A 15,692-nucleotide genomic window follows, 5' to 3' on the forward strand; every position below is an offset into this window, starting at 1 on the left:
AAGAATTATGTTTTTATTTCTTACAAAAATGAAATATAAAAACAAAACTTTGAAAAGGTTTATACTTACAAGCCATACCCATTTTGTAAAGAAAACTTTTAAACACAAATAAATATGATTGGTTGCACTGAATTTGTAACCTTTATTTTGTTTCTAAATTATTTATAATATTACAAAATTTAAACTCTTCAGAAATGCAGCTAAGAAGAATTTAATGTACTTCTTCAAATATATTTTCTTACTATAAATTGGTTTGTAGTTCCATACATTGAACAGAATCATATTTGAGAACAAAAGTTTGTTAGAAGTATGCATAAAATCAGGCTTTCCTTAAGGTTAATTTGGTGATAAGAAAGAGAAATCCAAATCCAAACAGGGTTACTGCTGCCCTTTTTATTAATCTACTTTTCCAGGTAGGTGTTTTTTCCAGGGGTCGCACACGAGTAGGGTCATTCTTCTGTTCATTTTGAAGCTGAAGTTCATGTAAATATATAATTCAAAATAGTTAGTATATGAGAACTTCTTAAGTACACGAAGACATTTCAGACAGTACATAAATGTAGATATTCATGTTATTTTACTCTCGTTAAAGCCTGGGCCTGATCTTGCTTCCATTAAAATCAATGGCAAAACTTATACAGATTTCAATGGGAGTGGGAGTGGGTCTTTATCTTATCTATTTCACAGAGCGATACTATAAAAATAGTAGAAGCATGAATACCAGCACCTTTTTGTAAATAAACAAAATTCCTTAAAGGCTAGTCAAAACTAACAATTGTTAGAAAACATCTTGAACCATTATAACAGCAAAACAACCCTGTTATAAAAACACTAATAATGTCCAATATTTGATTAGGGCCTTTGCTATTTAATCACAAGAGTCATGATTTGTAAAAATATATTTAGTCAAAAAGAGGCTTCCAATGACTTCCCTGTAACAGCAGAGCTATAGTGAGCATATACGTGAGATCCTATGTTTGTAGGGTGCTACGCACCTTACAAGATTGGGCCCCACAAATAATAACTCTACCCTCGTAAAGGCAGAAGGTGAAATTCTGGCTCCATTTAGGTCAATGTGAGTTTTGCCCCCAGATAGTAAATTATTATAAAACTGGCTAATAGCCACTTGTACACTTTCACAAAGTAATTATATATTATAGCTGTTAACTGTGTATTTAATTAAATCTGGCACAACAATTTGAAATTTTATATACTAATTATATTTACTAGATTTAAAAATGAATTTTAACTTAGATGTTTTAGAAATAACTAATTTTCACACTAAATGTTATTTCATTTGAGCTCTCTATGCCAGTGGTTCTCAACCTGTGACCCATATGACATCCTCAGGGTCATACAGGTAGAATACATATTGTGTTGACGCAACCCACATGACACAGAGAGCGGCTGCATATGCGGCCCACTATGGTAAATAGGTTGAGAACCATTGCCTATGCCAATTCAACAATGGCCAATCAAAATGTAGAGCAAAAAAGTATGTTTAAATGTTAAAGCTGTTTCAATGTTATTCAGAACGATACTAAATGAGCAGATGATATGATGTAATGATTACAGTTGTACTGTAAGAGGAATAATAGTTTATAAAATATTAAAAGCGCCAAATGTTTACAGAACATGGCCAAACGTTCCAGTGAGAGAATGCCTGAACTTGATGCACATGCAGTACTATTTTTCACTTGAAAGTGCAACTTGCCCTTTAGGGTATGTCTACACTGTGATAAAAGACCCACAGCGCGGCCACGGCTGGCCTGGGTCAGTTGACTTAGGCTCGTGGGTCTAGGGCTGCGGAGCTATAAAATTGCAGTGCGGATGTTGGAGTCTCAGATCTTGGGCTTCACTCCAAGCCTGCATGCCTACACTGCAGTTTTATAGCCTTGCAGCTCAAGCCCCATGAGTCTGAGTCAGCTGACTCAGGCTCTAAGACTTGGTACATCAACCTTAGACATCAACTATAACTGGTCAGTTGGGTGTGCAATCACCTTTTTGCACATGTATTCAATTACTGCATACACAAATGTAGTCCTGCAACTGCCATAGAGTTCTTTGTGGCAGCTTTAAATCTACTCTCACATATTTGGTTCTAAGTGTTTTATAAAGCGAAGGCTGTTAACATTCATTTAAATTTACCTAAACAACGAGAGAGCATTAATAGTATTATATTCACTGTCTGACTTCCACATGACTTCATTCAGCAACAGATTCCTTTCTGACACTGATGCTCCATTTACTGAATCTCAACACTCATTCCTTTTACCAGCCTATTACTTAAAGTGATCTTGTCTGACAAGAGCTTGTCATTATGTTGGTTTGAGAGTGAGTGATGTAGTGCTAACATCTAGCATTGACCTCTCCCACCCTTTTCTTTTGACACCTCTACAGACATATCTGGATTGCCTCCTATTCCATCACATAAAACCCTAACATCTTCCTCATGAGTCAATATTTCCATACAATACCTTAATGATGTGTTCACAGAATGGCGTTTATAGTGCAATAGTTCTTAAGGAGCATAAGGATATTCCCCCATTTTTAGCAACCTTTCCTCTTCCCAAGGTTTCATTCATCTCTGCCTTTCAGTACAAAAGGAATGGCTGCAGCTTCCTATAGAACCTGTCAGCACTGTTTCGGAATTGTCCAGATGATTCACTGCTGAGTGATGCAAAGCAACAGTTACCCCAGCTCTCAACCCCAATTCCCTGCTACCTCCACATAGGGTGACCATGTGTCCCGTTTTGGTCAGGACAGTCCCTTTTTAAAGCCCTGTCCCAGCTGTACCAACTTTTTTTTCCTTGCAAAAGTGGGCATTTGTCCTGTTTGCTCTTGATCAGTTGGCAAGAGCAAACGGGACAAATGCCCAGTTTTGTTAAAAAAGCAGGGTGTGGAGGAATGGGTGTGTGGGGTGTATGGAGTAGTGATGCCAGCCCTGCATGGGGGGACGCAAGGCTCCAGCGGGGGGCAGGCAGGGCTTGGGCAAGCAGTGATGCCAGCCTCAGGCTTTGGGAAATATGGTCGCTCTATCTAGTATGTGCATCATGCTCACCCAAGCCCTGCCTGCCACCACGTGGGAGGGTTGGGGGGGGGGGGGGGGGGAGGAGGAGCTCAGGCCCGCGGGGCCTTGGGTCCAGTCCCATGCAGTGTCCCATTTGCTCTTTGGGAAATATAGTCACTATCTCCACATCTCTTGCAACTCCTTCCCTTTGCAGGTGTTCAAACTACAGTTTTAAAGATCCTTTCTGTGGCAGTCTGATATGCTACCACTTAGCTGATGGGGCAGTATGTACAGAATTTGTTTACAAGAAATCTGTTTATGGCATTTTATTTAGTATATTCATTAAGACACATACCCACCTTTTGCATGAGGTCCTTTAGTTTGCTAACTTCTTCACCCAAATCTTCAACATTGCAAACCAAGTCCTCACAAACTTTAGTGAAGCTCTGGGGTGGACCCCATTCGAGTACTATCTATTAGAAGTTTTACAATGTTATTTAAAATCTGGTAAAAAACTTCTGATCTTTATATAATTGCTATTAAAATATGAACAACAATTTCTGTAAAGTGCTTATATTCTGTACAGTATGAAATCAATGGAGAGACTGGCATAGTACACAGTTCAACTTAGATCACTTACATATTTTAATAGATCAAACCAGTTATTCAAAATGTCATCTTACCTCGCATAGGTCAACTGGTAGGTAATATTGCCTGAAGGCCCCCAAACATCCCGAAAACACTATGCAACCTCAAGATAATCAGACTATTTAGACAAGCAGTATATATTTCTATGCTTCTCCAGAAGTGTAAACAAAGCAAGGAAAACAATGAAGACAGTCTAACATTACAAAATATTCTCTACTTTTTAAATATTTTTATATTTTAAATATTGTTGTGATAAAATTAAAACACAAACAGATTATTTTTAAAACACAACACCCTACATTTACACATAGTTTGTGTGTGACATGGCATACACTGTTGTGTTTCAGCCTTCCCCTGCCCTTTCTGGAACTTTTCATTTAAATATTTAAACTCTTATCAGCACAAGCAGAGAGGAACAGAATTTTTTTCCTTCTTAAAAATTTGATTGACTTAAGATTTTTTTAAAATGTAACTTAAAGTGGTATTTCAAGGTACAGTACTACTGGCAAGAATGCTATCTAGTTTATGTAAACTGTATGATAAAGGAGAAAGTTGTAAATGGATGTCCATAACTGTTCATTTTCTCATTTATTAGTAGCTAAACTAATAATCCTCCCACCCTGTCCCAAATCAGTCTTCATTTTCCTTTGTTGAATACCTTGTGAGAGTTTGTGGGTAACTGGCTAACTATATTTTGCACAGCAGTTGTAAGATGACCACACTGTCTATTCAGTTTCAGAAGAAAAGTGAGGAACTCATCGCCACTATAAAAACAAAATAAGATAATAAGATATGCAATTTATTTAAGAAACAAAGTAATATTATTTTATTATTACAAATGCACAACTTCCCACAGAACTCTACATGTACTAAAATTCAATAAGCTTATCTATTTCCCCATAAAAATATTATCTAGAACACTGTAGCTATTAAAAACAAGTTTGAAAGTCTGAACAGTTCAAAACCCCCTAAATCTTTAGCAATGCTCAGTTTAATTTCCATTTATTTTTGCTTTTCTTCTTTACCCCGTCTCTTACATGTACCAGTGGGAAGACCTCTTATTTGCTACATGAAAAATATTAAGTGTTCCCTGTTATGCACATGAATTTACAATATTATGGTCTTTTGTGCACAATGATAAAACCTGCAACCAGTAATTTTACAAGATCAAGTACTGGAAGTCTCAGGCCCATTTTATGTTGATGTATGAAATATTCCTGGTCTACAGCTTGTATAATCAAGGATGACATGGAGAAGTTGATATCTGATTGGTACATTGGAGTGTGGGACCCTTACTGAATGGGGGAGGCAACTAGTGACAGATGATGTGGAAAAAGCTGAAGTACTCAATGCTTTTTTTGTCTCGGTCTTCGCCAAGGTCAGCTCCCAGACTGCTGCACTGGGCAGCATAGTATGGGGAGGAGGTGAGCAACCCTCAGTGGTGAGGGAACAGGTTAAGAACTATTTAGAAAAGCTGGACATGCACAAGTCCATGGGGCTCGGATGCAATGCATCTGAGTGTGCTGAGGAAGTTGGCTGATGCAATTGCAAAGCCACTGGCCATTATCTTTGAAAACTCACGGCAATCAGGTCCTGGACAATTGGAAAACAGCAAATATAGTGCCCATCTTTAAAAAAGGGAAGAAGTAGAATCCGGGGAACTACAGACTAGTCAGCCTTACCTCTGTTCCCAGAAAAATCATGGAGCAGGTTCTCAAGGAATCAATTTTGAAGCACTTGGAGGAGAGGAAGGTGATTAGGAACAGTCAACATGGATTCACCAAGGGCAAGTCATGCCTGATCAACCCTGATTGCCTTCTATGATGAGATAACTGGCTCTGTGGATATGGGGAAAGCTGTGGATGTGACAGACCTTGATTTTAGCAAAGCTTTTAATACGGTCTCCCACAGTATTCTTGCCAGCAAGTTAAAGAAGTATGGATTGGATGAACAGACTATAAGGTGGATAGAAAGCTTGCTAGATCGTCGGGATCAACAGGTAGTGATCAATGGCTTGATCATGCGGCGTGCCCCAGGGGTCAGTTTTTTCAACATCCTCATTAAGGATCTGGATGATGGGATGGATTGCACCCGTAGCAAGTTTGCAGATGACACTAAGCAGGGAGGAGAGGTAGATACGTTGGAGGGTAGGGATAGGGTCCAGAGTGACCTAGACAAATTGGAGGATTGGGCCAAAAGAAATCTGATGAGGTTCAACAAGGACAAGTGCAGAGTCCTGCACTTACGACGGAAGAATCCCATGCACTGCTATAGGTTTGGGACCGATTGGCTAAGTGGCAGTTCTGCAGAAAAGGAGATTACAGTGGACAAGAAGCTGGATATGAGTTAACAGTATGCCCTTGTTGCCAAGAGGGCTAACGGCATATTGAGTTGCATTAGTAGGAGCATTGCCAGCAGATCGAGGGAAGTAATTATTCCCCTCTGTTTGGCACCGGTGAGGCCACATCTGGAGTAAAGCGTCCTGTTTTGGGCCCCCCACTACAGAAAGGATGTGGACAAATTGGAGAGAGTCCAGCGGAGGGGAACAAAAATGATTAGGGGGCTGGGGCACATGACTTATGAGGAGAGGCTGAAGGAACTAGGGTTATTTAGTCTGCAGAATAGAAGAGTGAGGGGGGATTTGATAGTAGCCGTCAACTACCTGAAGGTGGGGTCCAAAGAGGATGGAGCTAGGCTGTTGTCAGTGGGGGCAGATGACAGAACAAAGAGCAATGGTCTCAAGTTGCACTGGGGGAGGTCTAGGTTGTATATTAGGAAAAACTATTTCATTAGGAGGGTGGTGAAGCACTGAAATGGGTTACCTAGGGAGGTGGTGGAATCTCCATCCTTAAAGGTTTTTAAGGCCCAGCTTGACAAAGCCTTGGCTGGGATGATTTAGTTTGGGTTGGTCCTGCTTTAAGCAGGGAGTTGGACGAGATGGCCTCCTGAGGTTTCTTCCAACCCTGATTTTCTATGGGGATTCTGACCAGCATTAGGAAGCTGAACATAGGGTAAAGTGAGGTATCCAATCTAAAATGTGGTGGATGGAGGAGTGGGGGGTTTCCAACTGTGCTGCTCTAGCCCTAGATCTGGCACACCTTCTGTACTGAATTTCTCTAAGTGACCTAGGGAAAGACCTGAAGCTTTCCAATCTGAAGGAAACTTTCACTTACTGTTCAAATACAAGTGAGAAGATGGTACTGAAGGGTGGTTGCATTAAGGTCTCCAAGAGCACCGATGTGAATGCTCACATCACTTTTTCTTCTTAGAACCGCCAGCCCCTTACTCTGTCCCCATCTGACTTGTTTTCTTTTCTTCCCACTTGCAGCATACAACAAAACCAAGGAGCCTCAGATGTAGATCAGAAAGCTTGGATCTTTTTAGGAAGTCTATCCAAAGAATGATCCATAAGCACCCAACCCCCAAGACCCCAAAGTCTCAGCCTACAGTAGAACAACCGCTGCTCACTTCTGCATCTTGGGGGAATGCCATACAGGCCAAAAATGGAGGCATACGATGATCCAGTGCTGCCATTTCTCTATCACAGGAACCTCTCGGGATCTGAACAAAACCTTTTCTCTCAAAGATCTATTAAGCCTAGCTAACAAATTATATGAAGGGGTAAAAAATATATAGGGCACGTTCCCTAAAAATTTTGGACTAAATAAAATGATCCTAACCAGAGAGCAGTTTGAAAGTTTCTCTCTCTCATGCATGTTGAGCACCTGTCAAGCAAGTCTATCATAGAGACTTCCTTCCACCCAGAAGATAAACTTTATAAATGGCTGGAATCAATGATGACATTCTTTGTGCTTTGCCACAAATGAATACTAATTATTTTGTTGAGAGTCTCTTTCCATCATGCCTAAAACAAAATATGACAAAGGCATAAAACCAAGTAAAACACTTACCATTATTGTAGCTGTTAAAATTATTCAAATATTGGGAATGATTACTGGACTGAATTTCAGAACCTAGTAGAAAACCCCTTAAAAATTTAATTAAGTCATGTTGCATACAGAGATAGCTGTTGCACTGACACTTTCCCTTGCACCTCCAACAGGAGTGCAGATTTTCAGAAAAATAAAGGTATCATATTTCTTTAGCATGCAAAAGAAAAAAGTTAAAACAATGAGTTGCTAAACAGTGCAAGAGACCCTGTGGGAGTTTATAATCAATCAGTTCAACATTTTCAACTATGTTAGTTTTTCTATGACTTAATGACTAATATTCCTCCTTTTAGAATGACTTTGAACAAATGGGAAGCAAAATCTTTATATAACAGCATGTAAACATAGCCTGTGATTTAACCACAAGGTCAGATTCCTAGAATACATGTGTCTAACAGTTTTATTTAAAAAGCGCAACACTTCTAATAATTGAATTTGTGTCATATTTTGTATACCTCATGACCCTGAATTAGTGCTTTGTTTCTTGTAATTCATGAACACATGGAAAGTGACATTAAGCTTTATTATTTCTTATAACTCATGAAAACACAGAAAGCTACAATAAGGTTTATAGGTACAATTGATCTAAAAACATACATTTTGTGCATTTCACGTATTTAGCATGTTATTTAATTAAAAATCTGTACTGGGAAACAGGTTATCTATATTTTAGACTCCTTTTCTAGATAGCCAGTAGACTGTTGATTTTTTAATTTTCCACTCAATTCTTCATAATTTATATTTTGAGGATAATCTGCCCAAATAAATTTATTTAAAAAAATACAGTATCTCTTTGGCAGCACTATTTGCTTTTATAATAAAATGCATGAAGCCTAATTGAACTTAATTCTCTTAAACCCATGCTCCTTAAATTAACCTTTGAAGAAGATTGTAGTGTTGTTGTAGCTATGCTGGCCCCAGGGAGAGAAGGTGGGTGAGGTAATATCTTTTATTGGACCAAGTTCTATTGGTAAGAGAGAGAACTATTCAAGCTCTTCTTCTGTGTATGCTTGAATGCTTGTCCCACTAAAGAAGAGTCAGTATTCTGTGGCATTTAGTACAAAAATATACATACTCTGTGGCGCATGCTGACACACATTAACAGTTCATTAATGCGCTCTGATTGCAGAAAACGCTGCATTTGGCTGTACAGAATCCCTCAGTGTTGACCTGCAGTATTCTCAGGACTAGCCTGATGACTCCAATGTTGGGGGACAGAATTGTATCGGGAATGTTGTCTGACAAGTGACTCAGATTCAGCCCTAGAAAGGATTTTGAATGCGGTCTGCTGATTGGATCATCAATTTCCCCATTATGAACCAGATACACACAGGATGTGTGACAAGAACACTCGTCCATTTTACATTACATTGAGATGCTCTAGAAAAAGGTGTTGTCTCCATACCATCACACATCATCCTGGTCAATGAAGCTTTCAGTGAGTGTTGAGGAGCCATCTTTGAAGATGCCTGTTCATCGACACTGTGCAGCTGCCATCCAGTCTACATACCATGCACTGATGATGAATGTGCTAAACTGCTCAGTCAGTAAGAATCCTCTGATGATCCATATATTGCTGACAACATAACTGAGTCACTGGATGACTAGACAGGCATGATAGGAAGTGATGACTCAGAATCTAGAATTCTTGTTCAAATCAGAAACGCTGGAATTTGATTCATTGTCTCAGCACAGCTCAGCAATCACTACCCCTAAGCCACTCACCTGTCATGCCAATCCAAGCTGCCAGCCACCTGTTGTATGTATCAAAGGCCCCAAATGAGAAGCATGTCAGACAAATTCACGATGAATGGCAGAGGTTCCATCTGAGAGATGCCACTTGGCAATATAGTGAGCTGTTCACAGCCACCAAGCTAGACAAAATTCTGAGTGACATTAGGAGTGGCACTGTTGCTGGCTATGACAACATATTGCTAGAGTTCCTGAAGCACTTCGGGACTTGTGCTCACCCATGATTGGTGCAGTTCTTCATGTGAGTGGTCAATGAAGAGCAACTTCCACATTAGCCCTCCCCAGATTTCTCTGTGATGTTGATGCAGCATGAAGAACGGTCTGCAGCTGACGGCAGAAACCAGTCTCTTATAATTGACCTGACCTCGCATGTACCTGGACTGATTTGCTACACTGCTCATGGGTCTTTCTGAACTGATTTTGTATGGGCTAGGGTCAATGTGCAGCCAGCCTTCATACCTGCAGCCAACGAGAAGATCCCACATGCAGCTGTGGCCAAAGACAGACAGTGTCACCTACCACTGATGACTGCCCTCTGACCAGATTTGATGGTGTTCTGAGGGCTCTACACTTAGCTGAGGAGGCTGCTGTCAATTGGCTTGGCGAGCTGTGTGTCCAACAGGAAGAAGAATGCACTTTGATTAGTTCTGTTTCAAAGAGGACTAGATCAAAGCACGTTAACAAACTGTTAATGAGCATCAGCAGGGTTCACAGGGAAAACTTAGTCCTTGGCAGACTAGTGCAGGGTATAGTCACACCACAGCTTGCCTCCATCTTAAGGGCTCCCTCAGGGGAAAAATGACTTGTTCTCTATCTTGTTTTATGACTGCTCTGAGATGGCATAGCATCTTAGAGATAAAGAGCTGTTTTACTGATTTGACACATGCCAAATTCACTGAATGTTGTCAGAGTCTTTATGTCACCCAAGTCTCTCCGGAACAGTTTGGCCTAAACCAGTCTGTCATTCAGGTAGGGAATTATGCAGACCACTTCCCTCCCTGAGGGCCACTGCAATTACAACTATTGTTTTAGTGATGGTCCTAACAGACTAAAAGTGCAAGTGTTCTTGACCTTTGGGGGTGGATTTGGGAGCCACCGTACTTGTCCTTGAGCTACTGCTGAATTAGAGTGAGGCTGTTCAGACACTTTTCTGACCTGGCTCTCAGCCCTGGCTGTGATAGTTCTGCACAGGGCTGAAGTGGGAGGGAGAAGCAGGAAGTGCAGAGGAGCTATGCTGATGAATGCTGTGGGGTGGAATGGAGGACAACAATATTACAGTAGGGTTTTTTCCAGCTCCTATTCTAGCTATATATAGGTATAAAATATATAAATATAGAAGAAAAATATATATAGAAGAATAAAATGAAACAGGGAAAAATTTTTCTTCAGTCTTTTATTTGTTTTCCCCTGCTCCATTTTATTCTGGAGCTCACTGAGGCGGAAAGAAAACTGACATCTCAGTCAGAGATGCCAGATGTAGCTGTTTCCTGTGAAGCAGGAGAACAACTGGGAAAGCGTTCCCGCACACAAGACAGAGGAAGAGAGAGAAAAAAATACTGCATCCAGAGAGGTGAAGATGATCTCACACATTCAATCAAAGTGATGGCAACATCATCACAGAAAGTAACAGCAACTTAGCCCTCAAGTAACACAGATCCCCATAATAGGCAACTACATGATCTGAATTATTACACTGGTGTTCCTCTGGACCACTTGCTCAGCGTTTGCCACCAACTTTCATAATTTAAGGCTCAATCCTGCTACTAGCACAGGTAACGTGATACTCTGTTTCAAATAATTACATCTTTATGCTTTGTAAACAGTGCAACCATATTTTCAATATATATTTATGTAACTGAAAGATGGCATTTTACCTGAATTCTAAGTTCATCACTTCAGGCAACTCTCCAAATTTTACTTCTTCCACCTGTAGCTCTTTAACAGCGTCTAGGATTTTCTGCTGGTCTCTGGTATTTGTAATCCCAATCTAAATTAAAAAGTTATTTTAAATACATAATTGTGTAATGTTTAAAACAGACAATAGAATTAAAAAAGCTAAAAAGCTAGTTTTTTAAATTTTAGAAGTACACAAAATATAATTATTTATACATATAGCAGCATAGAACCTTTCATTACAGAGGATTCCAAACACTTTACAGACTTAAAAACATTCCAGAAAAGTACACTTGGGATCACTTCAACTAACTCTACAATATAGACAAACACTACTGAAGGTGAAACCTGGCAACTGTTTAATAGTGCACAGCACCGCTATATAATTAGACTGCAAGTGAAGAATGCCTAATTGAAATTGCACAGGAAACACAGGTAGACAGAATGTAATTACTCACATTGGCACTTGGCCAAAATGGGATATTTGTAAAAACTGCCATAGGATTTTCAATGATCACAAATACCTAGGGCCTCTGTTTTAGGTGCCATTTGAGGCACCTCCAGCAGTAAAACACTCCATATCACCATACTGGTTCAGTATTAACTCAACAGGAAGAAAGTCACCTAATGAATCATCAGCACCATTTCCTGTAGAACCTAGGTGTTCCTGAGAGATCTAATCCAACTACTGACCTAACCCAAACCATCTTATCTTGTTAATTAAAAGTACATTGAAAATGACAAAGATCACAAGACTGTTTAGAGTACAATTGTAAACAACAACCTATATGTTTATCATAGTCTTGCCCTCCCCCCAGAAAAAAAAACAAATTAACATAATGACACCAAAAAGCATATCCAAATTTGTGTCTACTATTATTTTATAAACCATATGCTAATCATTTGGAATTTCCATGTGGTCCATGTATGACCTAAATACCTTTGGATATTTGGAAAATAATAAAATAATTTTATAAAAGAATTTCAGTTGGCATAAAGTATCTAAATATATCTGGGCAATAACTGTCTACTTATGAGAGACATAAATTGATGGCTTCTATACAGAGAGTGACAGTGTGTGCCCTTTCCTGCTTGTTTATATAGAAAACGGTAGTTATATTGTCCGACATTATCAGGATGTGCTGGGATTGTATGAATGGCAGTAATGCTTTGCAAGCTTCTTGTACTGCTCTTACTTCCAGAAGATTTATGTGCATTCTGGCTTCCCAAGGTGTCTAAATGCCTTGTGCTGTGTGATTGACCATGTGGGCTCCACAGACCATCGGGGAGGAGTTCGTAATTGTTGTCTTGTTGGGTGTGGGGGATAGAAAGGGAATTCCCGCACATATGTATCCAGGGTCCCTCCACTACACCAGAGATGCACTCACTTCAGTGGAAATTGTAACTATGGTATTCATGCTGTGTTTGCTCAGAATACCTACTGACCAAAGCCAACCTTGCAGACAATGGTGGAGTCTGGTGTCATGTAACATGACACCATACGGCCCAGGAGAGTAAGACACATCTGAACTGATATTTGAGGGTTGTGTGCAATCAGGTACATGAAAGCAACAACGGCACAAAATCTATTCATGGGGAAGTAGGCCTTCACCTTGATTGAATCCAATGTCATTCCTTTAAATTCTATGGTCTATGGCAGAGTCAAGGCAGACTTTTCCATATTTACAGAGATTCTCAGGAAAGTTAGAAGATGGAACAGTGACAAAGTTGATGTTAAGACTTCCAGGAGAAACCTGCTGGTTTGAAGTCAATCATCCAAGAATGGGAAGATGGTGTAGCGATCTGAGCTGAGCTGCTACTACTGAGAACACTTTTGTGAAGACACTGGGAGCTGTAGTGAACTGAAATGGAAGCACTCTGTATTGACGGTGGTGGAGACCCACCACAGACCTGAAGAATCGACCGTGAGCAGGGTGAATTTCCTCATGAAGTATGCATCTTTCATACTGAGAGCCATGAACCATGTGCCTTTTTTAAGGGATGGTATTGTTGATGCTAATGTAATCATGCAGAATTTTGTTTTTTTTTTAATAAAATCATTCAGTTGATGCAATCGAGAATGGGTCGCCAGCCTGCTTTCTTCTTGGGGATTAGAAAATACTCTGAATAAAACTCTTTTTCATGATGTTGAGGAGGTGCCTGACATATTGCTCCCTGTTGGAGAAGAGACTGTACCTCCTCAAGGAGAATTCCCTCATGACAGCGGTTTGTGACAAGAGATGGGGAAGGAAGTATGGTGGGGGAGAAACTCGATGGTATAGCTAGAATGGATGTTAACTAGCATCCATTTGTCTGTTACTGCTGCCCAGTTTTGGGAAAATTTTGCTAGGTGTCACCCTAAATGGGGTCTCAGAATCAGATGGAGCTGGCATTGATATTGGCTCGTACTTCTCTGGCATCATGTTAAAAATCTGTCTTGGTTAGAGAGTGAAGTTGGGTAGCTGTGGATGAAGTGGAAGACACCAGATACACTGGACTCTGCATTTTTTATTGTTTGCAGGGTGGCTTGTAAGGCTGCTGCTGATAAAATGGGTGAGGTAAGAGCCTTGGTTTGTAGTGCTGTTTATGCTATTTTCTCTTTGGGGCAGGTGTATATACACTAAGGGAGCAGAGGGCTACCTTAGTCTTGTTCAGTGAGTGCAAAGACTTGTTTTTCTTTTTGTTGAAAAGATCAGTCTCATCAAAACGGAAGTCCTCAATCGTGTTTTGCACAACCCTGGGAAAGAGTAGCCACAATTACTGCTGCATCACAGTGGCAGTCACCAGGGATCTCAATGCTATATCAACTGTGGCTTGTAAAGAAGCTCTGGTTGCTAGTTTACATCATCAATAAAGGCTTGAAATTGAATCCTGTCTTCCTGAAGCAACTTGTCCTTAAAGTCAAGGAACTTAGAATAGTTACGGAGATCATATTTGGCGAGAAGAGCTTGATAATTTGAGATCCTAAAATGCAGGCTGGTAAATGTTATGACCATCTTTCCCATAAGGTTGAGACGCTTGGTCTCATCTTTAGGGGAGACCCTTGGGTGTTGTTTCCTGGATCTTTCAGTGGCTGCACAGACCACCAAGGAGTTTGGGGCAGGGTGGGTGAAAAAGAATTCTCTTCTCTTAAGCAGCACAAAGTATCACTTCTCCGCCCTCTTCAGGGCAGGGGCACAGTTGGCCTGGAATTTACCACACAGCATTTGCTGACTCTAGTATGGCTTCATTTACAAGGAAAGCAAGCCAGCTGGAGCTTTTAGGATATCCAGGTGCTTATGCTGAGGGTCCTGGTCCTCTTCTAAGGGGATCTGGAGCTCTTCTGCCACTCTCTGTAAGCAGTTTCGATCATCCAGGAGAAACAGAGGTTGAAGATCATCAGGTGAAAAGGACAATATCCCTGTCAGAACCTGAAGATCCAACTTATTTTACCCCTCTTTTTCTATGGGCTCAGGTGTTTCAGACTGACCCCTCAGAGGAGAGGGTTGATAAGATTCCCTGATGAAATGGGTGGATTCTAGGTAGCATGTGAAAGGGTTTATAACAGAGGGGCATTCATTTCTTGAGCTCCTCCTGCTACTGTGTGTGGTACTGCAGGCCTTTTCCCTGCTCCTTTCACCCCTGTAGGTTGTGAACATCACTTGATGGGTCTTCAGTGGCTCAGCCCTCTGGCAGGACACAGTCAAAATTAACCTCTTTTGGGGTAGCAAAGAATCCATCAGGGTCTTCGGCCCTGGCTCTGGGCCCTTTAAATTCAGCCCTTCACTTGGGCTTCCAAATGAGCCCTGTCCCCTTTTCAGGGCTTAAGTAAGTCTTGTCCCCTTCCCATCCTTGGGGTTTACCACTTCATGGTGGGGAACCCAGGCCTGCCCACTACTCCAGGTTCCAACCCAGGGACCCTAAAAATAGAGCCCGGCATGGATATAAAAATTTGGATCTGCATCCGAGTTTCATTATAGGTGGCACTGCAGTCAGTATCAATGCAGAGGCGAGTATCAAAGGAGTCTTTTGCACATGCCCATGTGGCTTAGAAGGAGCTAACTCCTTATAGCTTGGGTGTGAAGGCTCACCCGATTTGTACAAGGTCGGGAGGGTTTAGGAGGGGATCTATTTTGTGTTTACGAGAGTGCCCCTTTACTCTCATGAAAGAGCCCAGCAAAAGGTCCTCCTCTCTGCCCCTTTCCATTCTGAAGTCAGACACAGAAATAGGAGCACGCTCCTTGATGACCCTGGCCAACGTACAGGCCTGGGTCTAACTGGGACCTCATTGTCTGCTCCATAAGGTGTTTCCGAAGTCTAAGCTCTCATGCCTGACACTTTCAGCTGGGGAAGGAGTGGCAGACACCTCACGTAGAGGAGATATGCGCCTCCCCAAGGCAGTACAGGCAGCGCTGAGATAGTCACTGACCAAAATGAAGAGCAGGCAAGAAACAGTTTTT

At 40.9% G+C, this 15,692-nt stretch overlaps 1 protein-coding gene across 3 annotated transcripts in view; it reads right to left on the bottom strand.

The window, feature by feature from the left end:
* Positions 1-256: 256 nt before the first annotated feature.
* The window catches only part of ASZ1 (ankyrin repeat, SAM and basic leucine zipper domain containing 1), a 108,816-nt gene continuing 93,380 nt past the window's right edge, over positions 257-15,692 (bottom strand). For all 3 annotated transcript variants that reach the window (XM_073331653.1, XM_073331643.1, XM_073331663.1), the window contains 4 exons: positions 11,235-11,347; positions 4,317-4,422; positions 3,370-3,483; positions 257-472 (listed from right to left, as the gene is read on the bottom strand). In XM_073331653.1, the coding sequence (XP_073187754.1) occupies positions 320-472; positions 3,370-3,483; positions 4,317-4,422; positions 11,235-11,347 (486 nt within the window). In that variant the 3' untranslated portion in view covers positions 257-319. The remainder of the gene's footprint in view (positions 473-3,369; positions 3,484-4,316; positions 4,423-11,234; positions 11,348-15,692) is intronic.

Source organism: Lepidochelys kempii, chromosome 1 (assembly GCF_965140265.1).
Source record: "Lepidochelys kempii isolate rLepKem1 chromosome 1, rLepKem1.hap2, whole genome shotgun sequence".
In the NCBI taxonomy this organism is placed as follows: domain Eukaryota; kingdom Metazoa; phylum Chordata; order Testudines; family Cheloniidae; genus Lepidochelys; species Lepidochelys kempii.